The sequence below is a fragment of the Lolium rigidum genome, chromosome 3, assembly GCF_022539505.1.
Source record: "Lolium rigidum isolate FL_2022 chromosome 3, APGP_CSIRO_Lrig_0.1, whole genome shotgun sequence".
NCBI classification, from domain to species: Eukaryota; Viridiplantae; Streptophyta; class Magnoliopsida; order Poales; family Poaceae; genus Lolium; species Lolium rigidum.
This window is the reverse complement of record NC_061510.1, coordinates 24,697,493-24,724,870: the sequence shown is the minus strand read 5'-3', so window position 1 is coordinate 24,724,870 and position 27,378 is coordinate 24,697,493. Positions and strand designations below refer to the sequence as shown.

General features: G+C 43.7%; 2 protein-coding genes and 1 long non-coding RNA gene across 4 annotated transcripts; 2 read left to right on the top strand and 1 right to left on the bottom strand.

Annotated features, from left to right (window-relative positions):
* Positions 1-1,468: 1,468 nt before the first annotated feature.
* Positions 1,469-3,679, bottom strand: LOC124701304. Of its 2 annotated transcripts, XR_007001982.1 has the most exons (4): positions 3,429-3,679; positions 2,775-3,080; positions 2,504-2,661; positions 1,469-2,167 (listed from the first exon to the last, which is right to left on the bottom strand). It is a non-coding gene; the product is annotated as an uncharacterized LOC124701304 (long non-coding RNA). The 2 variants fall into 2 exon arrangements; XR_007001981.1 differs by having other exon boundaries at positions 2,775-3,663.
* A 390-nt stretch (positions 3,680-4,069) lies between these two features.
* Positions 4,070-5,272, top strand: LOC124694525 (transcription factor MYBS1-like). The gene is made up of 2 exons (XM_047227503.1): positions 4,070-4,245; positions 4,485-5,272. The coding sequence occupies exons 1-2, from the start codon at positions 4,070-4,072 to the stop codon at positions 4,876-4,878; spliced, it is 570 nt and encodes a 189-aa protein (XP_047083459.1). The 3' UTR covers positions 4,879-5,272.
* A 12,929-nt stretch (positions 5,273-18,201) lies between these two features.
* On the top strand, positions 18,202-19,565 carry LOC124695159 (probable glycosyltransferase 4). The gene has a single exon (XM_047228046.1). It carries the CDS (start codon positions 18,230-18,232, stop codon positions 19,469-19,471), a length of 1,242 nt encoding a protein of 413 aa, XP_047084002.1. The 5' UTR covers positions 18,202-18,229; the 3' UTR covers positions 19,472-19,565.
* Positions 19,566-27,378: the final 7,813 nt, after the last annotated feature.

Genomic DNA, 27,378 nt, shown 5'->3' with positions numbered 1-27,378 from the left:
GGCGGCCGGCGGCATTGTTGCGCGCGGGAGGTGGGGAGGGCCGTCGTACGTGGCAAGTTCGCGGTCGTACATGTCGCGGAAGAACTGTGCCCACGCCTCGTAGTTCTCTGGGAAGAAGCGCGGCTCGGCGCGCTCGTCGCTCATGGTGGCGAGCACCGCCTCCGGCACCAGGGCGTCGCCTTGCGGCGGCGGCAGAATCGACACGCCTCCCGCGCTTAGCCGCCAACCTCCAGACGCGTGGAAGTTCGGTGGCGCCGGGTAGCCCGCCATGTACAGGAGCCGCCCCTCCCATTGGTGGAGGGACCACCGGCCGAAGCCGTTGTTCACTGCGCTGTCGTCGGGGAAATGATCCGCCATTGGAGGAGCCGAGTCTTTTTCGACGAGAGAAGAGTGGAGAGAGAGGGGGACGGCGGTGGTGAATGCGGCCAGGCGTGGTAGCTACGTGATAAATAGAGGGGGGCGGTGTGTGAATTCGAGGAGACGGTATTAACTCGCCGCGTGGAAGCTACGCGTCGCGGCGACGACCGATCGGCGGCAGGATTATACAGCGCGCGGAAGACGATGCGATGAGGATGACGATCGGCCTTTCTCGCCGACAAGTCGGTGCCACCAGGCGCGCGGGAACTTTCCTCGATGATTCCCGCGCTTTTGTTTCCTCCCGACTCCCCGAGCACGCCCCGGGGGGAGGGGGTTGACATGGGCTCGCCGGATGGATGAAAGCCCAAATCTGGGCAAAAACGAGGATCCGGAGGCGTGCTGGGCCATTTTTCGCTGTCCGGATGGAAAAACGGCTCCTGGCCGGGGCCTTGTTGGGGAGACAACTGGAGGTACGTGCTCTTATGTCTTAAAGCTTAAAGCTTAAAGCATTAATTGAGTTAAATCAAGAAAAACGAAAATATGGTTCTGCTGAATTCAAATTGGGATCCTACAAAATATAAGAAACCCATTCAGTTCGTATTGTGTGTCCCGCGTCCCTGATGACCGGCGCCTACGTCTCGCTCATCACCATCTGCATCGCTTGTGTCATCAGGTTCCTAGCTAGTGAGTAGCACTGGCAGCGTGGCCGGCCGGCGACCATGGCGTTAGAGCTACATCTGCATGCTGCGACACGAAACAGCAAGAAATTCCATGCTCGACTGTGTGCGTGTGAGTGCCTTCTCAGTAAAAAAAATTTCAATTCTCTTAAAGACCAGCTTCAACCGTAACACAAAGTTTTTTTTTATTTTTTGACTTGCTCGTACCACCAAAGTTAAGTTGCGTCAAGCCTCAAAATTATGTTTGCTCCCAGTTGCACGCAATATGCCGCTGTTGCACGCAATAAGCCATTCATTCCCCATTACAAAAAGAAAAGAAATGGAGGACCGACTGCTACCTAGAGATGGCCAGCCGGATGCTTAGTTTTTGTAGCACTTTGGGCATGAACGCCTAGCTAGCTATGTGTGACCAAGATCCCGTCAAGTAAACTTGAATACCTATATGCCGTATAATTGCAACATATGCCGGCAGAACTTAAATACAAGCATCTCAGGATTCAGCTATTTTAAAATCAGAGCAACAGTATGTGAATATAACGGTTGTAGAACCCACTTTATATAACAGTGTTATATATATCGCGTTAGGGTTCTTAAGAAACCAACCACATGTCATACATAGGGAACAGTCACATGTCATTTTATTGATGATACAATCATCAAGAACTCACCAATAACAACAAGAAGATTTTAATTAACCATGTCCTTGTACAAGAAGATCATCAGCTACCGCTAATTAAGCATACACGTAACTAAACATTGCTCCCAATTTTCCAGAAGAGATAAATGAAAGCTAAAACTTGAGATTAGCGGAACTAAAAGCAATGGTCGGGTCCAAACTTTTCACCCCACACATACAGAAAGGAATGCAGCATTTGATCATGAGAGAGAATCACCAAGAGAAATGAGCAGAGAAAAAAACACAAGCTAAATTCCCGGGCTTGGCGATCACCAACAACTGCAGGTAACTTTGGGCAGCCAAAACAGCAGAATTATTGTTTATAATTAAAAGGCAGGGAGATGCAGCTATCGGTTGCAGTCGTTCTTGTCCATTATGTATGAGTGAAGGAGGTTGTGGTGAATCTGCTTCCCACTATCCAGCGATAAGGCCCGCTCCATGTTCAGTACAAGAAACTCTGTGATGACAAGCAAAGGGAATGATTAGAAGAGCATGCTAGCCATGGAAGCAAGTCTGTAGGATAAACCAGTGCTATTGTTTATATAGTCCGACCAACAGAACAACCAGACACCTAAGCAACACTACCATTCCAGTATTCAGAAACAGAGCTAGCAAATACAAATAGCGCCGGATCAACTAAGCCACCCACAGCACATTCCAGTACCAGGAAAGCACCAGAAATTCCTAAAAGAGCAACGGCTGAATGGCAGGACCCAGGGCACTGACTCAACGGACGGCTGAAACAACAAGTCACGGCACAGTCAAGGGTGCGAGGGGGAGCCTGAGGAATCACTTGAGAAAACCTGCTACTTGAGGTGCCAGGGTCGCAGTCTATCTGTCCCACCATACCATTGTCGACGCAAACAACATAACAGCAAGAACAATCGATAGATGAGCTCAGATTCAGCAGGATTTCAATGGTGAGGTGCTCAACAGCTGCTTCCAGATTCTCTGACGAGACGAAAAGATACATGCAGATTAGAAAACAAAATAGGGCCGCATTGAGCATGGGAAATCAAGCGCAAATAATCAGCGCCGCGGACACACGATGATGCCCGACTCACCCTGCTTGTCCCAGGTAGGTCGGACTCAACAGTCAACCAGCTGCAACCCATCCTCGCTCCTGCGTCAGTGGCACGGAGTGGGATGCCAAGCTCCCTACACATGGTATTTTGCGTGAATGCAACAATATGCATGGGAAAGAAAAGCAATCAGAAGAGCACAATTATTATTGATAATGAAAAGGCAGAGGGATGTACCTATCCGTTGCAGCCATTCTTGTCCCCCGGCTTCAGAGTGGAACAAGTCGTCCTGAATCTGCTTCAGGCTAGCCAGCGATAAGGCACACTGCATGTTGAGTAGAAGGAATTCTGTGACGAAAAGCAAAGAGAATGATTAGAAGAGAATAGTAGCCATGGAATCAAAGGGTGTAAGATAAAGCAGTGAGTGGTATTGTTTATTTATTTAGTCCCAGCAACGAAAGAAATGGATGACGAGCTTGTGGGTGACAAAAGCAAGCGGTTGACGTAGCTACACACATCTAGGATGAAGTAAATCATATGTGTGTGCATTCTACAGGGGCTAGTATTCATACGGTAAATCATATTGAGGATGTGAATTGGATCCATACGGATGTCTAAAAGATGTCTTAAATTTGTTGAAATTCGGATGTATAGATCATCCGAATTTGGACAAGTCAGAGTGGGTGCAGAAGCTACCTAGTCAGACACGCAGGGTATAGAGAGAGAAAAAGGAAATGTGCATGATGAAGGGAGGGCCGGTGTTGCTCAGCGGCATTCATCCCCGGCCGGCGGTCGGAGCAGGCAGAGCAGCAGGTGTGCCTCCTCGTCCTCGTCCAAGACTCCCCGTCCTTGTGAGTTGTGAGTCGGTAGGAGTCGTGGTGGTGGTCGGGTTGGCAGCATCAGTGGTGTGAGCTGCTGCAGATCGGAGCGGCGGGCGGGCGGGCGTGGACGGGAGCAGGAGGTCGGGGAGGCCGGCGGTGCGGAGTCGGAAGATGCGTCCGGTGAAGACGGCTGCTTTTGGTCCTCCGGTTGGACGGCGTTAGCAGCAGCAGGAGGAGGAGGCCACCATGAGGAGGAGGAGGAGGAGGAGGAGGCCGGCGGTGCAGAGCGGGCGTGGCGTTGAAGGAAGGAGGTGGTCCCCTTGAGCGGCGGCGCTGGTGGCGGCGGAGGGGATTGGGCGGCGGAGGGGAGGGGATTTGGGGTCTGAAGAGAGCGGCGGCGGGCGTTGAGGGAAGGGGCTCGACTCGAGGAGAATGGGGAATTTGGCATCGTTTGTTTAGGGTTTGGGTGGGTCTCCTTTTTCTGTTTTCTTTCTTTTTTGTTTTGGATTTGGATGGATGGATGGAGCAGGTCGTCCAGCGAGCCGATGGGCTCATTCATTTGACGCGGTCCAGTCCGGTCCGGGTGCGCCACCATCACCGCGCTACGCCGGGGAGGAATCCGACGGTGCCGGCGCCGCGCGCACCGGCGCGACGATCGGAAGAACTATCCCATGGACAGAGGAAGAGCACAGGTACACATGCTGCATGTCTCCAATTTCCACGAATTGGCTGACCATGTCAATTTTTAGATTCTTCTTGCTGTATGTCTCGAATTTCCACGAATTGGCTGACCATGCCAAGGACTGCATCTGCCATGTCAAGTTTTAGATTCTTCTTGGTGTAATTGGGAAGTTTCATGTGGTCGATCGCTCGCATTGATGGTGGGTTTTTTAAGGGGACAATCATGGCGTATTTATGTTACTATGTGCAGGTTGTTTTTGCTGGGGCTGGACAAGTTTGGCAAGGGTGACTGGCGGAGCATCTCGCGCAACTTCGTCATCTCCCGGACGCCCACGCAGGTGGCGAGCCACGCGCAGAAGTACTTCATCCGCCTCAACTCCATGAACCGGGACAGGCGCCGCTCCAGCATCCACGACATCACCAGCATCAACGCCGGCGAGGGCGTCCCGCAGCAAGGCCAGGCAACGAAGCACCCCGCAGCCGGAATGGGCATGTACGGTGGGGCGCCCATGGGCCACCCCGTCGCTGGTCACCACATGGTCCCCGCCGCCGCCGTGGGAACGCCGGTGATGTTCCCGCCGGGGCACTCGCCCTACGTCATGCCTGTAGGCTACCCGGCTCCCCAGGCGAAGATGCATCAGTAACCGTCCAATGCCACACTTACTCCACTTGCTTGGTGTTGCTTCTGCTCCGCAGCCCAAGATGCATCGCCAAATGCCACACTTACACGAAGCAGATCAACCGCCTGAAATGAACGATGTATAGAAGCATTTCTCCCTTGTTATTTCTCGAATCTTCTTGATTTGTTTTGTTTACCCGTCCATCCGTCCCTGATCCTCTGTGTAACAGAGATGACTCTGAGTGGAGGGACGAAGGTCCGCGAGTAAGTAAGTAAGTAAGCATTTGCTGACTGTTGCAAGCGCCTGAATGATCACAGACCAGGGTAAAGGTTCAGGAAGGCGAATGTAATTAGCAGCAGCCTCCCCCGGTGTATCGATCCTTTGACCCTTGCAGAGTTCGGACTGGAACTGATTTCCATTTGCCCCAGCTATAGCCGGCTATTTTAAACAGAGGCTATTAGACGTCGATCCGTCTTGGTTTTTCTGTATGCGTCTTGGGGTAGCACGGGCTGTTATTTGGGATTTTTTTTAGAGAAGAGAAGCCCCAACGGGCTCCCAGTTTCATTGAAGAAACTAGGGTGTCAGTTATTATACAAAAATAAAAACGAACCATCCTTTACAAAGAAGCAGAACAACCTCTGCTACTTCCATAAACTGACTTTGAAACATTACTAAAATTCTGAAAAACAGAACCAGGTAACTAGACAATCTGAAGGCTCATACAAATCACTATAAAGACACAGGATGACAATACATACACAGGTTACAATCTACTACAGTAGACTTCCAGGAGATGCAATTTTTAACTTTTCATCGGGAGAGGACCTAGGACATCACGCAGCTATCCGATAATCTCTCGTGCTATTTGTGCCATTCTCGTAGCTCCCTGTAGTAGACACTTACATAGTCCATTTTTCTGCAGTTTTGCCCATTTGTTAACAGGATTATAAGCAAAAAAGAATAACATTATTAGGATCCCCAGACCGTATTCTTTGAAAGCAAGATTTAGTTCGCGTTTTCCAAATAGCCCAGATCCTATCATAACATCTCTACCAGAATAAACATTGAACCAATCACGGTAAAGATCCCCGAAACCGAAGGCATGGAATTGATACCCAACGCCACACTAACCACATTCCAAATATAATTTACAGATGGCACAAAAAGAACAAATGTTCTTGAGTCTCACGTCCATCGCAAAACTCGCATAGTTCTAATTTCTTCCACCCTCTTTTTTAGCAAATTTTCTTTGGTCAGAATCCTATTTCTGATCACCAGCCAGCAAAAACCTTTGATCCTCAAAGGCATTTTGTGGGTCCACAAAGCTTTATGAGGAAAGTTCGTGTTTTTAGCTATTAGGAAGGAATACATAGATTCTACGAAGAAAACACCCGATTTAGTTAACAACCAAGAAACTACGTCTGGTTCATCAGTCAAACTAACTTGACTGCAAATCGCCACTAAATTGGTCCACATGTCTTTGGTTTCTTCCCTTAGAAACCTCCTAAATTTTAAGAAGGAAAGACCTCTAGTTAACACAAGTATTCACCGTGACATTATGGCTATAACAAAGATTATATAAGCGGGGAAACTTTGACAGGGAGGCTTGTGACCGATCCAACTCGTCCTCCCGTAAACGAGTTTTCCTGCCATCGCCAATAACTCTTTTGCAATAACTATAGAAAGTATCCTTAATAGACACTAAACCAGACCAAAAATGATAGTGTGCAGGACTTGGTCTACTTTGAGTAAAAGTATCATTTTTAGGTATTTTGCTCTAACCAAATCTTGCCAGGGACCCTCTTCATTGTCTAACCTACAAATCCATTTACAAAGAAGGCTAACATTCTTGAGGTGTAAATTTGTCACCCCAAGCCCCACCCCCCACCCCCCGCGCGAACTTTGGTCGGTAAACATCAACCCATTTCACTAAATGGTTAATGTGCACATTTTTCTTTTCTTGCCAAGGCATATGGGCCTTAAATAAGTCACATCTTTTCAAGACCACTTTTCGCATAAGAGAAAAACGAGATCATGTAACTAGAACATTACTAAGCGAAGTGTCAATCAGAATAAGCCTAGTCCCTATCGAAGTAAGATTACCTTTCCAGCTAGAACTTTTCTTCTCTATTTTATCTTCGGGACCCCAAAATATCTAAATGAGAAATCTCCTTTCTTACAAGTAAAGATATGTCAATACATATTTTGTGTATCTATTGCATTAGCAAAAAAAAAACGAGACATCGCTTTTATGAAGAAAAAAAAATTTAGACTAGTAAGCTGCTCAAAGATACACAAAATAAATTTAAAATTCCTAGCACTCTCTAAATTATCCTCAAACATGAAAATCGTGTCGTCCGCATACGGTACAATAGCTACTCCATCATCCATCAACTCAGTTGCTTGCCCAGTAATTAAATAACTTTATTGAGATCTTTTCGTTAACACAGTCAAGACTTCAACGACAATATTAAACAAGAGAGGAGAGAAAGGGTCCCCTTGCCTTAGACCCTTTCTAGTTTGAAAGTAAGGTCCTAAAATATCATTAACCATGATACAAACCATGCCATTGTTAATTACTGCTTTGGTCAAGTTTACAAACTGTATCTGGAAACCTTTCATATCTAGAATCGAGAACATAAAGTCCCAATTTATTTTATCATAAGCTTTCTTGAAATCTACCTTAAAACACTCTAGATTTCTTTTTCCTATGCATATAATGTAAAGTTTCATGTAAAATGGTTACACTATCCAAAATAAAACGGCCTTTCATAAAAGTAGATTGGATAGTAGAGATGAGCATACAAATAGCTCTATTGTTTAGAACTTTAGTAAAAAAAATTAAAGATTACATTAAGTAAGACCTTTAGCTAGCCAAATAACAATGACATAGTTCAAGCGTTGGATATCCAAATTACCCTTGTAGAAATCCATGAACAAAGATAAAAGATCCAACTTAATTAGATCCCAAAACTTTTGGAAAAACTCTATGGGAAACCCGATCAGGAGCCTGTTGTGCTTCATATAAAACACTACTATTTTTATGTCCTCCAAGTTAAAAGGCTTATTACAAATCTCTTTATCTACATCATCAAGATCAGTAGGAAGAGGAATATCCGAAAACTGCAAACAGAGGCCGAGCTACATGTAGCCCTTTATTTTCAAAAATTCAAAAATCATACTTTCAAGTTTTAAAAAATCTGAAAATAAATCCTGGATGTAGACAATGATGAAATCTACAAACATGCAAAATCTCAATGTGAAATTCTTTGTATTGTAGACTATACAAAAATGACAAAATATGACAGGTTTTATAGTTTTGAAATGTGCACTATTCATTATTCTCATATCAACACATTTATCATTTTTGTGTAGCCTAAAATTATAATAATTTCACATTGAGATTTTACATGTTCGTAGATACCATCATTGGCTACATCCAGGATTTTTTTCAGAATTTTTTGAAATTTAAAACTATGATTTCTGAATTTTTAAAAATAAAGTGCTACATATAGCTCGGCTTTCATTTGTCCACTCTCTGAGGGATATCCAACTATACAGGTAGTAAATCCACCGGACCAAAAAGATTTTTGCAAACTATGTTGCATAAGCTAGTATATTTTGATCACCTTCGGTCGTACCATCCTCCTGGCATAATTAAAAAAAAAAACACTTACGTTTAAGACCACTAGCTTTGATCATAAAGTATCTAGTATTTATATCCCCTTCACATAAATCTCTTTCTTTTGCTTTTTGTAACCACTTAGTTTCTTCTTCTCGGAGAATACGATTTAATTTATTCTATAAATAGCATCTACGGTCATAGTCAGCAATAGATAAACCTGCTAACTCACTTTGCTCATCAAGATAATCAAGTTGCATGGAAATCGCATCTCTCTCTCTCTCTCTTATAAATTCCCCCTCAATATTTAGATTTCATCTTTTAAGTACGTAAGAAGTTTAGCAAAACTGTTATGAAATCTATCTAAATTACTTTTGCCCTTATGATTATGTAACCAAACATTAGAAACAATTTCTACCAGATCAGGTCGCATAAACTAACAGAGCTCGAACTTAAACATCTTGTGAGGTACATCTTGATGCACTCTCGTGTCTAATAAAAGAGCCACGTGATCAGAGACACTTCTAACTAGTGTTCTGGCCGTGGTAAGAGAATATTGCAACTCCCACTCAAAGGTATCATAACTCTGTCTAACTGGACAAAAATAGAATCTCTTCGATTAATTGACCACCTAAAACATCTTCCAGAAAGTTCTATTTCTTTCAGACTCCGGTGCTTACTAATCGAATCAAAAAGATTAGTCCAACGAGACTCTTTTAACTTTGTTTCCCTGAGAGGCTCTTCTAATAATGCTAAAATCACCCACAGACATAAAAGGAAAATTATTACAGTTAAGAACATTTACGAGTTCTACTAGAAATTCCGGTTTATCTTTCGAACAAGATGCACCATACTCCCTCGGTCCTCAAATAAGTGGACATCTAGCCTCTAAACTTTATCCACAAAAGAGTGTACTCCTATCTTCCCAATGCAATTTAATTGCTTCTCTCTCATCGCACGGAAATCAAACCCAATAATATTGAGCATATATTCTTCTTGCTTTTTACATGCAAGTAGCTTATTGGAGGTGAAAGAATTAAAGAGGAGAGATGCATGTTCCCAATGTATTTTTCACTCCACCTCATAATTTATCTTGAAAACCCCGCAGGTACACTTATTTGTGGACGGAGGGAGTACACATTAACAAGGTTCCACTTAAAATGTGTTTCCTTCCCACTAAAACCATTCTTGCGAAAAAAATACAAAAAATACAAACATTAACTTCGAATATATCCTTCATAACCCCCATAAGGAGCCCACCAGATGCATCTATGGATGATTATTATTATTTGGGATCTTAGTTTTTATTTTCTTCAATTATCTGAAAGGCGATTTGCATGAGACGGATGATGTGCAGTCATCTAGCTGGTATAATGATTGTGGTGCACAAGTACTGAAATGTTGTCATGTGGTTTCACCGTAGTACCCATTATTTACGCATGCGATGAGTCTGTTTATACATAAGCCGGTTTGGTGTTTCACCACGCCCTGCATTTTTTATTTTGCGAAATTAAACAATTCCAGTTACTAAAGATACATTGGTGTGATTGCAAATAGAAGTCCAATATCAAATATGTAAAATATGCAATGGTTTGGCTACAAAGAGTACACATCTTAAACATTTTCAATTCACGGTATTTTTTTATACTTCCACTAATATCCATGAGAAGTGTTGGGGTTTAATTTCAAATTTAAACTAAACCCATGAGATTTATTATGGATCGGACGGAGTACATAATTCCTCAAATGAAAGACGGAAGTATGTCTATTCTCAATTTTGAAGAATTAATTTACGACATCCATCTAATTAAAATCTAGCATAGGATATGAATGTATATTGCACCTCACTATCAACGTGTTAACCAACAAACAACTAATATTATGAACTCTAAAATGGGAAAACAATTATATCAATGTCGTCTCCAATGTGGCACATTTTTGTGCAAATAGAAGAGATCCCCATTTTTTGAAAAAAAGATACATTAATATTAATAAGATATCAATTATATCTTACCTTTGCAGCAAAATAATATCACAAACTAGTCGAGCCATCAATGACACAGAACCAAAAGGATAAAAACAAAGGGCAAGCAGAGAAAAACCTCAACCAAAGTGGCTTGCAATTCGCCGTGGCATGAAGCAACTGAAACAACTAAGAACGCGACACTAAAAGAGTATATCCAACAACGATGCCTCTAGGATGGGAAAGATGTACAAGCTTTATTTAGGTCATGACTTTTACCCTGAAGAGAGTCAAAGCATTCTGTAGACAATGTTTTGCACAAGTAGCGACTACAAGCCCGTTACTGTTGGATACAACCAACGATGGTCGAACGTAGGGTATTCACCCCATAAATCAAGACTCGCTACTCGAAGAGCACCACTAGGAAACAACGCCTCCGTGTGTTGCCACCCCCACTTGCCAAGAACACTACTGAAAGATCGATCACCAGGCTCATAGTCATTGTGCACACTGCTTTGACATGGATATTGTGATAACCCCAAGTGAAGGGGATAGTTTTAGAACATCTCAATATGGAAGTATAAGGTATCAAACCACACTAGCAAAAAGCTAAAGCTATTTATTCTCTCAAACTATAGTCACAATTCTAGTTTTCATTAAAGGAATGCGATATGGAAAGCTCCTATATCAATTTATTTTTTGAAATAATAAGAACCCAAATTTGTGTTTGTGAGGATGGAACCTAGGTGGCATCCACTTCCCTAACCAAGCAAGATAGACTCTCTCTTTATCATAATTCTAGTTATCTATGAAATAAAACTAAAGATACAATGGATATTTATTAACTTGATACTTGAAAGTATAATGCAACAAAGTAGTAAATGTGAAGAAACTGAGAGATGATCAAATCATCTAGACTACAAGAGGATATGTTGAAGGTTTATTCTTATTTATAAAGTGTACTTGAGCTCATGAGTTCACCTGATCTCTCTATCTCTATCTATCTCTCCAATCAATCGTAGTGGCGTACTTGTCAGAAATGAATCGTACACAACTCGTCATGCCATAAACTCATGGGAAATATGTCCCAAAACATGAGGTTGAGAACTATAATACCCTTAATGCGCACTTATGTCACTAGACACAAGTATTTTGTTCCCTCTTTATCCCTAGATACCCGTATACCAAAATGCCTGAGTGTTATTCATGTCACTTAGAGTTGCCATTTATGTCACTTGGCTACTTTTCCTAATACCACAACAACAAACACATGGCATGCTCGCCATTGTTCTGCACTTAACATAATGAATTACAACTATTAAATATCGGGTGGAGCTTTAAATAGGTGCAACCCTTCATGACTGGATTTCCTGCACAACAATAGGATAATTGTTGTACAAACAACAACAAATATATCCCTAAAGTATCGTCCATAAGAGTTATGTGTTTTGGAACTACAGACAGCCGCAAGTACGTTGTCAACGGAGCCACGTTCTGTACCCAAATCTTGGAAATAACCTATTCTATCAGTGGCTATGGATTTACTATATCCAACCGGAGATTTTAAGTAATACTGAACTAACAACGATAGTAAAATAAAGTAAATTAAATGATGAAAGTAAATAATGCATGCGAATAATGTTAGAGAGAACTGCAATGGGATTTAAGGCGCTCATGCGGAGTTGTAGATTCACCACTAGCTAGCATTCGTAAAATGTAAATAATATGTAACATGCCTTGGTTAGTTGTGTATACAGGTAGGGGTCCCTACAAGGGTGTGATCATATATTATATGCAACACACCCCACATAATCACCACTAGACCTTCTATCTAAGCAAGTTGACGAAGACTCTAGTGATTAAGGATCTCCCTGTGGTTATGGATATCCCCTCTGTGGATATCCCATTTATCCCATGTTATTACAAGGCATCGGAGGCAGCGGATGTTGTCACCGCGCCCTTTTTTCACTGACCGTGCACAACGGTAACTTCGCCCAATGTCTCATAGGGCAAAGTATTGTGTGGTCGACTTCACACAATCCCATTGGATAAAGTTACTAAACACTCATATAAGAGAAAAGAAATCATAATCATCATTCAATTCATATGCATGCTAGGGTTTCTCCATCTACCCAAGAACTAAAGATACTAGTCATACATGGAAGTACAAGACATCATGATAGCAACAATATAAAGGGTCGAGATAATGATGGAATGAATACAAGTGCAAATCTACAATTGGCTTTCGATTATAACAAGATGAATGTATGGATTGATGACGAGCGCGTAGATTTTGATGGCATTGATGTCGTGGCCTCCGTGTTGTTGAAGATGGTGGTGATGAAAGTGGTGTGGCGCCCAGGCTCCACGGTGGATGCAGCTAGGGCTCTCTTCTTAAATACCCGCCTCCTAGAAGTTGATTCAGCAGACCTGGGGAGTTCTGGCTAGATCCGCCCGCACCCCCTTCACAAAGGAGCTTCAGTTTGACCCTATGGAGTCAATGGAGGATGGTACGGGAGTGCATTACGACCCTCCCGGTCATACGGTTGTCCGTTAAGTGCAGAGATGCCTTCCAAATTTTCAACTTCATTTTCAAATGAACTCCAATTGGGATGTTCTTCAGCTCTTTAGATTCATACGAACGAGGGATACAAAACAATCGTCTTGGATCTTCATTATATGATGCTGCAAAATATCACTTTTCCACCCTCCATATGAATAAACCTCCTCCTACCTCCTTTCACCATACTTTATTTATAAATGTGTAGAATACCTATTGACACATCAAAGACAAGGAAAAATACATTTGCTGCAGTAGAAGGTGTACTCTGGATTGGTTCAGCAACTTTGGTGGCTGCTGTGACTGCTGCAACAACCGCCTGTACTGTTTTCACGGTCCCTTTCCTGTTGTGCTTTGTCGACTCGTGCTTACTTCACTGTATTTCTTGCGTCACCATCTCGCGGAGGGTCTCGCGCCGCCGTAGTTGGTCGAGGACTATTTTGTCTTGGAGCGCTCTCGGGTTGCGGCATACTTGATCTTTGTAGTGTTGTCCCCATGATTCCTACTCTTGCCATGGCCATATTATACAATGCTTCCTTGGGATCTCCCACGGGTGGTTTGGATGCTAGCATGAAAGCATGTGTCGCCAGATATCCTGCTTCCGGCGTTTTTGGGATGATGTACCCTCTCGTGTCTATTGACATAAAGGATATGTCGAGGTTCTGAATCAGGTTCTCACTTTCATGCTTAGGCACGTTTGCTAGCCGAGATCTTCCTCTTGCACGGTCGTCTCTATGGTTGTCTCCCGACGTTCCTGATTGTCGGCTCAGTTCTGCCCTACGCGCACTTGATGCAGAAGATGCGGCTTTCCTTGCTTCGAGTACTCTTCTCTATTTCTCTAACTCTCGTCCGGCGCGAGCGAGTTTATATTGGTATGCTTGCAATACTTCTGGTGTAGCCGTGGTGGTCATCGGCTCCGTGCCATCCATAGCCCTCTGAGCTCTATCCCAAGCTGCTTGCGACAACTGTACCTTCTCTCGCGGCGTGGGGCTGACGTATTTGGGGCCTGTTCCGCGCGTGAGATCTGCAGGGTCGATGTACGGGTTGCCCAAGTCATCGAAATCTTCCGACGCTTCGTCCTCTGGTCGGCTTGATTCCCCGATTACGTAGACTTGATGGTATATTGCAGTTGTGTTTTCATCATCTTCAGGATCGGTGGCATCGTCGTATCGATCGGCGAAGACCTCCCGGATAGAAGTAGATATGTCGATGAAGTCGAAGTTGTCAACGCTGTCCGAGTCGCTACTCAGATCGGAGCCCGTGAACGTCCCGAAAGACATGCCACCGAGCAGGTCGGCGAGTTCTTCGCCGATGGCGGGCTTGATGAAGCTTGGCGACGAAACCTCCTCGTCGCCTGACTTGATTGATGATGACGATGATCCCAAAAAATCGGAATCGGTCGCTAACAGTTCCGAAAAAATCGGTGCCGCCAGGCGATGCGATCCTTCTTTCCCGACGCGAAAGTGGAAACTCCCGAACGTCATCTCCATCGATTCCTCCAGATCGGCATATGCATGCAAACGGGCGGGAGGGTGAGGAACAAAATCGACGAGATCAGGTTTGGCCTGTTTATCTCCGTCCATCACGTTGCTTGTTGTCGACGATGTTGTGATGCCATCGAGATCACCTCCTTGTTGCCTCTAATTCCCACAGACGGCGCCAATTGACAAGGGGTTAACTTGTCAATGCCTACAGATTGTAGACTTGGGTTTTGTAGAAAGTAGAGGGCAAGTAGATCTCGAAGGTTCAGCCGAAAAAGGTGCTCGGCTATGAAAAACTAGGGTTATGTTGACAATGGATTCGATCCTTTCTTTCACCCTCGGCTCCCCTTTATATAGGAGGTGGAGCCGAGGCTTTTCGTGTCGTACAAGTTACAAACTCCGGGAGACTATCGAAGTCCTTCACGTACAATTACATGACTCCTTATTCCTAATCTATCTCTATCTTCCATATCGACAGTTATTGGGCTTCCGGGCCTTGAAAGCTTCGGTTCGTAGGCCTCCAAATATCCTCGGGTACCTTATTCGGCAGGTCCATTTGGGGATGCCTATGTCACCAGTTAACATGATCTCAATAACTCATAGACATGAACTTGTTTTCTAGTGAATCGGCGACCCCCCGAGTGACACGACCGATATTAAAGAGGATCTAGCAATAGTCGAGGAATCACAAAGAACCACCAAGCTTAGAGCTTTGATCTGGTTTAACCACCTTAATAGATGCGCTGACCATGGTTTTGGTAACAGGTAGAAGGATCATTGGAGAAAGATAAAATCTACTAAGAGGGGTCTTTTTCTCTTTTGGGTTGCTTGCCTTCTCAAATATAAATAGGAAGAATCATATTCACTTATAACATTTGTTCCACCAGGCACATTCACTATCACCATGAACTGAATCTCCCGTGCTTACTTTTTCATCTGCAGAAACTCCTTTTACTTCCTAATAGTTGTTTACTTTTATGCACTTTACTGTATTGCACTTTCAATATTCAAAACTCCTTTATTTATATTCAACATTTTCTATTTTAATTCTTGCAGTCAATTCACCTAAGATTTGTAACACCTTGGATGCAACAAAAACACCGTAGATAAAGATCCTACTAAGCTCCTCGTTGGAATACGATATAAAAACCAGAAAAAATACTTCCACAAAAACATGCACGAATAACCCTGTATTCTTGCAGGCCATCAAAAGGCGAGAATTTTATTTTGCAGGTTGCTAGAAGAGGAGAGGAAGAATTCAACTTCTAATCCAATTCCCCGTGAGGTCGGTATAAACCCTCGAGACACCCTTGTGGGGTAAAAGATGCTTGCTACAACACTCTACACTTAGAGTCCCAACGAGTTGGTACACACGAAGTTGTTGCCATCATTGGTTTAAACTAAAATGTCTGCAAAATGAGTTAAACACAGACGACAGACGACGAAACACCATACGTTTTTTGCGATTACCTAAAACTGCAGACGCTTGAATATTAATTATGGTTTGTGGAGGCCTTCACATCACAAATAAATCATGCAAGCGAAGCGTGTACGAAGTGGAGATGATTTGCACACAGGTTTTGTTTTGACCGTGTGTGATGTGGAGGCCAATTACCACCCTTGCACAATGATGATTCGATAAATCGTGTGCGACGGAGCAATTTAGCCATGTGTAGAGGCCTATTTTTGTACTAGTGGTAGATTTTTTTCACTTGGTGTTCAGCCAGCTCCTCGAGGTAGGTTTTTCTCTAGGAGTTAGTTTCCCCACGTTGTGCCTTGTAAACTTGTACTTCCTCTCTAGGAGTTCGTTTTTTTGACACTTCTAAGTTTTGATGATCTCCGTCGAGGAAAGAGGATCTACATGCTCAGGTAGAGTATATGTACCAAATTTTACTGATCGAATACCAGACTCTAGACATCTGAAAGTTATTTAAAATCTTGCTAATTCACGTGTGGTAGACGTAAGCACTTTAAGTACTTTGATGGAAAAATTATCCATCACAGCTAATGCAGCTGAGCCTAGCAAAACCTTAGGACAATATGAAACTCCTTCAACATTAGTTGCAAAAAATCATATAGTCTATATAGATGTAAAGGGCATCGAATATGAAATAGATCATGTAAAGGGCATCGAATATGATGCAAGAGAATGGCTTTTCAGGAGAAGATCATGAAGGTCTAAGCGTTCACTTAACTAGAGTGAATGATATACGTGAGGTAGTTGGGCCAAAGAATTTGCCAAAATATTTTCTACTTCTTAAATTATTTCGTTGGTCCTTGAAGAACAAAGCTTTTAAATGGATACAAGCCTTACCAAGAAATACTATTGCTAGATGGAAAGACTGCATAAAAGAATTCATGAATAAATTTAATCCTTTTTATAAGACTATGCAGGTTAAAGGAGAGATCACAAATTTCTTCCAGAATATTGGAGAGAGCTTTGCCCAAACTTGGGGAAGATTCTCTGAATTACTTATGACGGTTTCCAACCATGGTAAACAAATGGTTGATGCATGTGTAGGAGAAACTCTAAACTCATTGACATACAAGGAGGCAATGACCCTTTTTGCTGAGAGAGCTTTAAACGATGAATAGTACAATCTATTAGGTGAGATTGAACCGAAGAATGATATGCTCTTTATAACCCCTGAACTTATGCCTGAAGTGAAAAAGTTAATGGAAGAGAAAGGTATACCAACTAAGCTTGTAATAGAAAACAAGACTAATGAACTACAAGTAACAGTACTCCCTCCATTCAAGAATGTATGATGTTTTGGACTTTTCATGGTTCACTTACTTTTGTTTTTATCTAGTCTACTTTTAATGTGTAGGTTCACTCCTTTTAGTTTGAATCTAGTCTACTCTAAGAGTATCTAAAACTTCTTTGAATAGTACACGGAAGGGAGTAGTTGAGAATGAGCTTAATATGGAAATGAAAAAATGTTGATATCAACAAACTGAATTTAGAGAGCTAATGTTTAGGCAACTCACGCTCCACAAGAGTGATACAAATACTTTAGCAGTAACACTACAAGATTTAAGTCACGCAACTAAACACTTAAACAAACATCTTGATATGGGTTCAAGTACAATGTGTCCAAATAGCTAAAGCTCAAGCTTTGATTTTAAGCCAATTTTTTTTAGTAAAGCTATTTCTACTAATATTACTACAAGACGAGGTACAGAAACAAAGAACAAGCTCGTAAAGCTAAAGAAATAGAAAGAAAATTCCATACTAATATATTTGAAAACTTGTACTACCGACGCTTATTTTGCATTGGAGGGAGATTTATCAATACAATGTGTGTCTTGTGCGATTAGGAAATGGTTTAACTTTGTTAGTTGGCTAGGCAATTTGAGACTATCTTAAACGTCCCCCTCACATGCACCTACCATTTTTCAGATCAACAGGGAGAACCTTCCATTGATTAAATCAACGAAAACAACATTAGCACCTACCATTTTATGCGCATGTGGACAGCTATTCCCAGTCGGTAGGCCACGAACCACGATGACAACCACGGCATGACCGGTGCGGCGAGGTAGTATATTCTTCTGTGCAGCAGTCGTTCAGAAGTCCATTCGGCGCCGGCCGTCTTCATCACACACACACACACACACAAGAAAAACGAAACCTCCAAACATGGCCCGGCGCGTCATCGCCTCTCGGATTTAAGTAGGGTACTTGTCCAGTGAAATTAAGTGCAGCGTTGCAGTCATACCCAGCGTAGAGTAGAGCGTGGTCGGCGATGGCGGAGGAAGATGATCCGGAGCGGCGGGGCAGGCATAATCCAATGTCCAACGTCCCGATCATTCCGGTCATCATGTTCCTCGCGCCGTGCGCGTTCTTCCTGTTCACGTCGGACCTGGGGCTCCCGCGCATCCGCATCGAGTATGCAAGCCGCGACGCTCCGGCCAAGAAGCAGCCGGTGCCGCTGCGCCAGCTGACCGACCGTCCGTACACGCTGGGCGCGGCCGTGTCGGACTACGATGCCCACAGAGCGGCGTGGCTCGCCGCGCACCCGCGGTTCCCGGCCTCCGTCGCGCCGGGGCGGCCTCGCGTGCTGGTGGTCACCGGCTCGTCGCCGCGCCGGTGCAGCAAACCAGACGGCGACCAGTTGCTCCTCCGCGCGTTCAAGAACAAGGCGGACTACTGCCGCGTCCACGGCTTCGACATCTTCTACAGCAACGCGGTGCTGGACGCCGAGATGTCGGGGTTCTGGACGAAGCTGCCGCTGCTGCGCGCGCTGATGGTGGCGCACCCGGAGACGGAGCTCCTCTGGTGGGTGGACTCCGACGTTATCTTCACGGACATGCTGTTCGAGCCGCCGTGGGGCAAGTACGCGCGCCACAACCTGGTGCTCCCCGGCTGGGACGACGCCGTGTACGACGCCAAGAGCTGGCTCGGCACCAACGCCGGCAGCTTCGTGATCCGGAACTGCCAGTGGTCGCTCGACCTCCTCGACGCGTGGGCGAAGATGGGGCCTCGCGGCCCGGTGCGCGAGCACTACGGGAAGATCTTCGGGGAGGCGCTGTCGAACCGGGGGGCGTACGAGGCGGACGACCAGTCGGCGATCGTGTACCTGCTGGTGACGGAGCGAGAGAGGTGGGGGGACAAGGTGTTCCTGGAGAGCTCCTACGTGCTGCACGGGTACTGGAAGGGGATCGTGGACAGGTACGAGGAGCTGCGGAGCAAGTGGCGGCCGGGGCTCGGCGACGACCGGTGGCCGCTCGTCACGCACTTCGTCGGCTGCAAGCCGTGCGGGGGGCAAGGCGCGAGCTACGATGCCGCGGAGTGCCGGCGAGGCATGGAGCGCGCGCTCAACTTCGCCGACGACCAGATACTCAACCTCTACGGCTTCCAGCACCGGTCGCTCAACACCACGGCCGTGCACCGCGTCAGGAACGACACCGGACGGCCGATGGACGCGGACGACGAGGAGATCGGCCGCCTCCTGCACCCGACGTTTAGAGCCGCTAGGCCATCGTAATCTACTCCAATCAAGTAACAGCTTCTTCAATTAGTTTGGATGTGAACGTGCTAAACATCTGAACATGCAACGTGTAATACTTGTAGACGCAAATTTCTCCAAGTGTATATATAGACATTAATTGTTTATACTAACTTCTGTCCTGAAAACGTAAGGTCAGTACACCTGGAGAAATAGGTTGTGGAGCGAACCATGAATTTGACAAGCACAATCACCCTTTATGATAGAGTGTGAGAGAAAGATGGGGGCACAAACCCTGCACAATTTGCTAAGGGTGGATAAAATAAAAATGAGAGTACGATGCAAACACAACAAAGTGAGGAAAGATTGAATATGTTTTATGTTTTAGAATGTGTATGAAATGCTTCTATGATTGAGGATTGCATTGGATTGGCCTGCTGGCATGCGAGGAAGTTTCATTTGACCAACAACGAGATGTTCTTGACGTCATGCTATTTTGTCTTGGCTAGTAAGGTAAGAGAGTATGAGGCACTTCAATCTCAATGTCAACCTCAAGCTTACTTCTATTTCATGTGCACCATTTAATGTTTATGTCATGTTGCAATGGGAAAATAGTACCAATTAAAGAGGCTAATGATGGGGGCAATGAAACTTCATACCTATGCTGAATCATTGACTTGCGCTACACCTCTCATAATCTTTTTTATTTCTGCTCTTCAGTCAATAAAGCTCTAGAAAATGTTAAACCCTGCTACCCTGGTGAGGAACGACAACGAATGCCCGACAGTTTGCTTTGCATGGACATGTTTGCTTAGTCGCGTGGTGATGGTGCGCGCCAGCGACTATCTCCGATGTGTTCCCATGAACAGGGTGAAGACAATGCTTTACAACATGTGCGAGTATGGTTCGATTTGTCTAGCAATGTGGTACGTTGAAAACATATATATCCATAAACTTTGAAGTTTATTATATTATTATCCTTCATATTTGCATAATAGTAGGAGTTATTACCACTATTCTTAATGATTTATATGTTTTTCACGAAATCCCGTTAATTTCATATCTAATTCTACAAGGAAGAAAAATCTCACGTTAGTGTTTTTTTTACTTCAGGGAGCTTTGGGACTCAAAAAAGGGCAAGATCAAAGATAATACTTCACTATTTTCGAGACGTTTCCAACAAGATGAAGACGGAGGACAGGGGCCCAACAGGCTTCCCAGTTGGGCCACACAACGCTTTTACCCCTAGACCGCGCTGTGGAGGGTATCTGGAGCTTCGAAACTCCGGTCGCCTCAATTTCATGCTAGTGTTAACCTAAAACCGCCTATTTATACCCTGATATTTTATTTGCGACCGACAAGCGGCAGTGCGAGGATATATACAAAAACAAAGAGACTGCAGTTCGCTGCCAGATGAGAATTGGACGAGGGAACCGCAACCAGGATCGCCTCTCCTCCGTCACATAGCCTCCTCGTTGTTTTCCAGCATGAACAAGGAGTAGTCCACCCCATGAACTATGGGTTCATGGTAGTAACTTGATCGAATCTCTCCATGTATTATCATTGTTTAGTCTGCATGAGCTGCCCTACATGGTATAGTTCTATATATGCAATTCCCATGGTGGATCTTTGTTTATGAGATCATAAACTTGTTGTGTTATGTTATGAGATGTTTATAGATGCATGATGTACTCTCGTTCTATTTGCAGATAGGATTGCACTACGGCTTGTTGAAGTAGATGCGAGTTTGATGAAGATGACATAATCCTTGACCTGATTCTTTGGATGCATGTTAGAGGGGAATTATGGGGACCTCAAAACTTCATGTGGTGGTTGGCCTTGGTACTATAGGCGTAATTCCCATGGTGCATATTTATTTATGAGATAACAAACTTGTTGTTATGTTATGAGATGTTTATAGATGCATGTTGTACTCTCGTTCTATTTGCATATAGATAGGATTGCAGTATGGCTTGTTGAAGTAGATGCGAGTTGGACGAATATGACATGATTCATTGGATGCATGTTATAGGAGAATTATGGGGACCTCAAAACTTTATGCGGTGGTTAAACAATATTCTTAATACATACCTTGCTTATGCACGAAAGTGGCCTTGGGATGAATCGCTAGGTGTGTAAATAGTTGTGCACGACTGATGAGTGGATTTTACATAGTGTTTCAACCATACTGGTTGATTATAAAATCACTAATCTCATGCTATATTAGGCAATTATTATGTCTACAATGCATGATTACTTGTTTCCATTCATTTTCACGTGGGTGTTCCACAACTACTACTATTTATTAGGATCTTATTATTGATATTGTGGATGGGGGTAAGGATCAGCACGTGATGACGCCGGTTGCGGCGCCCAATGCAGCTCCACAGTCAGCACAGGGGGTTCAAGAGAATCATGATGCATGAGCCAAAGGGAAGGACAATGAAGGACAAGGTCCACAAAAGAAGAAGAAGGAGGAGAAATCAGTGTGCTTTCGATGCAAACAACGTGGACATTATATTGATGATTGTCTTACTCCTTTCTGTGATTCATGTGAGTCAGTCCACCATGCTACCCATGCTTGTCACCTTCATCAAGCTCCTAGGCCCACAACGATTTTACATGGATATGCAAATGAGGCTCTTATGTTTTTTGAACTTGCTTGTGGTGCTTTTTTAGAACATGGATATGCAAATGAGGAAGTGCAAATTTACAAGGCACGATGCGGGGTAACTAACTTCTAGAGAGAAGCCTAGCTTGAGCTATGCAGGAGGAGGTGGCTGAACACCAAGTGAAAAAAACGTTACCATCAGTACAAAATAGGCCTCTACACATGGCTGAATTGCTCCGTCGCACACAATTTATCGAACCATCAATATGCAAGAGTGAGCTATTGGCACACGGTCAACACAAAACCCGTGTGCGAAAGACCTCCACTCCGTACACGCTTGTCTTGCCTGAATTATTTGTGAGTGTTAAGACATCCACAAACGATAATTAATTACTCAAGCGTCTGCATTTTTAGGTAATCGCAAACAACATGTTGTTTCTTCATGCATGTTTATCTCATTTCGCACATGTTTTAGTTTAAACCGGTCGGATGTTGATTGCTAATATTGCACACATTTTGACATGCATGAGCCATGTTACACACTCAGATATATGTCCAGATATACCAACAACACATACTAGTATGACATTATTTATATTTTTTGCTTCTCGTACTCGTAATTGGAAAGTTACGGAAGGAGACCTATCATTTTGCAATGAAAACAACATATAAAACTCTAGACAATTTCGAAATCAGGCCGAGCGTCTTAATACATATGCAAAAAAATCATTATTGGCCCACCATTGATTAGAAGATTTAGCTTGTATGAGTCGCTATTGGTTTGATACGAATAATGGCAATCGTTTCAGTATGTTAAGGATAGATGTATCCACCAAATATACATGCATTTCGATCAGATACTCAACCTCTACGGCTTCCAGCACTAGTCGCTCAACACCACGGCCGTGCACCGCGTCAGGAACGACACCGGACGGCCGATGGACGCGGACGACGAGGAGATCGGCCGCCTCCTGCACCCGAAGTTTAGAGCCGCTAGGCCATCGTAATCTACTCTGATCAAGTAACAGCTTCTTCAATTAGTTTGGATGTGAACGTGCTAAACATCTGAACATGCAACGTGTAATACTTGTAGACGCAAATTTCTCCAAGTGTATATATAGACATCAATCAATTGTTTATACTAACTTCTGTCCTGAAAACGTAAGGTCAGTACACCTGGAGAAATAGGTTGTGGAGCAAACCATGAATTTGACAAGCACAATCACCCTTTATGATAGTGTGAGAGAAAGATGGGGGCACAAACCCTCCACAATTTGCTAAGGGTGGATAAAATAAAAATGAGAGTACGATGCAAACACAACAAAGTGAGGAAAGATTGAATATGTTTTATGTTTTAGAATGTGTATGAAATGCTTCTATGATTGAGGATTGCATTGGATTGGCCTGCTGGCATGCGAGGAAGTTTCATTTGACCAACAACGAGATGTTCTTGACGTCATGCTATTTTGTCTTGGCTAGTAAGGTAAGAGAGTATGAGGCACTTCAATCTCAATCTCAATGTCAACCTCAAGCTTACTTCTATTTCATGTGCACCATTTAATGTTTATGTCATGTTGCAATGGGAAAATAGTACCAATTAAAGAGGCTAATGATGGGGGCAATGAAACTTCATACCTGTGTTGAATCATTGACTTGCGCTACACCTCTCATAATCTTTTTTATTTCTGCTCTTCAGTCAATAAAGCTCTAGAAAATGTTAAACCCTGCTACCCTGGTGAGGAACGACAACGAATGCCCGACAGTTCGCTTTGCATGGACATGTTTGCTTAGTCGCGTGGTGATGGTGCGCGCCAGCGACTATCTCCGATGTGTTCCCATGAACAGGGTGAAGACAATGCTTTACAACATGTGCGAGTATGGTTCGATTTGTCTAGCAATGTGGTACGTTGAAAACATATATATCCATAAACTTTGAAGTTTATTATATTATTATCCTTCATATTTGCATAATAGTAGGAGTTATTGCCACTATTCTTAATGATTTATATGTTTTTTCACGAAATCCCGTTAATTTCATATCTAATTCTACAAGGAAGAAAAATCTCACGTTAGTGTTTTTTTACTTCAGGGAGCTTTGGGACTCAAAAAAGGGCAAGATCAAAGATAATACTTCACTATTTTCGAGACGTTTCCAACAAGGTGAAGACGGAGGACAGGGGCCCAACAGGCTTCCCAGTTGGGCCACACAACGATTTTACCCCTAGACCGCGCTGTGGAGGGTATCTGGAGCTTCAAAACTCCGATCGCCTCAATTTCATGCTAGTGTTAACCTAAAACCGCCTATTTATACCCTGATATTTTATTTGCGACCGACAAGCGGCAGTGCGAGGATATATACAAAAACAAAGAGACTGCAGTTCGCTGCCAGATGAGAATTGGACGAGGGAACCGCAACCAGGATCGCCTCTCCTCCGTCACATAGCCTCCTCGTTGTTTTCCAGCATGAACAAGGAGTAGTCCACCCCATGAACTATGGGTTCATGGTAGTAACTTGATCGAATCTCTCCATGTATTATCATTGTTTAGTCTACATGAGCTGCCCTACATGGTATAGTTCTATAGATGCAATTCCCATGGTGGATCTTTGTTTATGAGATCATAAACTTGTTGTGTTATGTTATGAGATGTTTATAGATGCATGATGTACTCTCGTTCTATTTGCATATAGGATTGCACTACGGCTTGTTGAAGTAGATGCGAGTTTGATGAAGATGACATAATCCTTGACCTGATTCTTTGGATGCATGTTAGAGGGGAATTATGGGGACCTCAAAACTTCATGTGGTGGTTGGCCTTAGTACTATAGGCGTAATTCCCATGGTGCATATTTATTTATGAGATAACAAACTTGTTGTTATGTTATGAGATGTTTATAGATGCATGTTGTACTCTCGCTCTATTTGCATATAGATAGGATTGCAGTATGGCTTGTTGAAGTAGATGCGAGTTGGACGAATATGACATGATTCTTTGGATGCATGTTATAGGAGAATTATGGGGACCTCAAAACTTTATGCGGTGGTTGAACAATATTCTTAATACATACCTTGCTTATGCACGAAAGTGGCCTTGGGATGAATCGCTAGGTGTGTAAATAGTTGTGCACGACCGATGAGTGGATTTTACATAGTGTTTCAACCATACTGGTTGATTATAAAATCACTAATCTCATGCTATATTAGGCAATTATTATGTCTACAATGCATGATTACTTGTTTCCATTCATTTTCACGTGGGTGTTCCACAACTACTACTATTTATTAGGATCTTATTATTGATATTGTGGATGGGGGTAAGGATCAGCACGTGATGACGCCGGTTGCGGCGCCCAATGCAGCTCCACAGCCAGCACAGGGGGTTCAAGAGAATCATGATGCATGAGCCAAAGGGAAGGACAATGAAGGACAAGGTCCACAAAAGAAGAAGAAGGAGGAGAAATCAGGGTGCTTTCGATGCAAACAACGTGGACATTATATTGATGATTGTCTTACTCCTTTCGTGATTCATGTGAGTCGAGTCCACCATGCTACCCATGCTTGTCACCTTCATCAAGCTCCTAGGCCCACAACGATTTTACATGGATATACAAATGAGGCTCTTATGTTTTTTGAACTTGCTTGTGGTGCTTTTTTAGAACATGGATATGCAAATGAGGAAGTGCAAATTTACAAGGCACGATGCGGGGTAACTAACTTCTAGAGAGAAGCCTAGCTTGAGCTATGCAGGAGGAGGTGGCTGAACACCAAGTGAAAAAAACGTTACCATCAGTACAAAATAGGCCTCTACACATGGCTGAATTGCTCCGTCGCACACAATTTATCGAACCATCAATATGCAAGAGTGAGCTATTGGCACACGGTCAACACAAAACCCGTGTGCGAAAGACCTCCACTCCGTACACGCTTGCCTTGCCTGAATTATTTGTGAGTGTTAAGACATCCACAAACGATAATTAATTACTCAAGCTTCTGCATTTTTAGGTAATCGCAAACAACATGTTGTTTCTTCATGCATGTTTATCTCATTTCGCACATGTTTTAGTTTAAACCGGTCGGATGTTGATTGCTAATATTGCACACATTTTGACATGCATGAGCCATGTTACACACTCAGATATATGTCCAGAAATACCAACAACACATACTAGTATGACATTATTTATATTTTTTGCTTCTCGTACTCGTAATTGGAAAGTTACGGAAGGAGACCTATCATTTTGCAATGAAAACAACATATAAAACTCTAGACAATTTCGAAATCAGGCCGAGCGTCTTAATACATATGCAAAAAAAATCATTATTGGCCCACCATTGATTAGAAGATTTAGCTTGTATGAGTCGCTATTGGTTTGATACGAATAATGGCAATCATTTCAGTATGTTAAGGATAGATGTATCCACCAAATATACATGCATTTCGATGTGGATTCATGGCTAGCTATACAAGATAGATATACAAAGTAGATAACTCAGTTTTCTTGGTTGTGTCTTTCTCTCCGTGATAGGTCCGAAGGGATAATACCACCAGTCTTCCCAAGACTTTGGCAGCATGTCTCTCGTTGCGCCTTGATGTCTACGCACGCTTCTATTCCTGTAGACAGTGTTGGGCCTCCAAGAGCAGAGAGTTGTAGAACAGCAGCAAGTTTCCCTTAAGTGAATGATACGTCCAAAACGTATCTACTTTCCCGAACACTTTTGCTATTGTTTTGCCTCTAATTTGTGTATTTTGGATGCAACTAACACGGACTAACGTTGTTTTCTGGTGTCTCGTTTTTGTGCAGAAATCCAACTTTCAGGAAAATCCTCGGAATTTATGCAGAAGGTCCTATTTTCCCAGAATATTTGCGGAGCTAGAAGGGTGAGCCAGGTGGGGGCCCGAGGGCCCCACACACTAGGCCGGCGCGGCCCAGGAGGGGCCCGCGCGGCCCTAGTGTGTGGCGGCCTCGGCTGGCCCCCGACGCCCTCTTTCGGACTACTTATTGCCTTCGACCTAAAAACGCACGGGAGGAAGTCGAAGTCGCCAGAAACCCTCCAGAACGCCGCCACATCGCGAAACTCCGTCTCGGGAGCCAGAAGTCTCCGTTCTGGCACTCCGCCGGGATGGGGAATTGGAGGAGATCATCGCCACCATCACCACCGACGCCTCTCCATCGACCAGCCATGTTTCCCCCATCCATGTGTGAGTAATTCCCCCGATGTAGGCTGAAGGGGATGGTAGGGATTGGATGAGATTGGTCATGTAATAGTATAAGATTGTTAGGGCATAGTGCCTAGTGTCCGTAATTGGTACTTTGATGATATTGTTGCAACTTGTT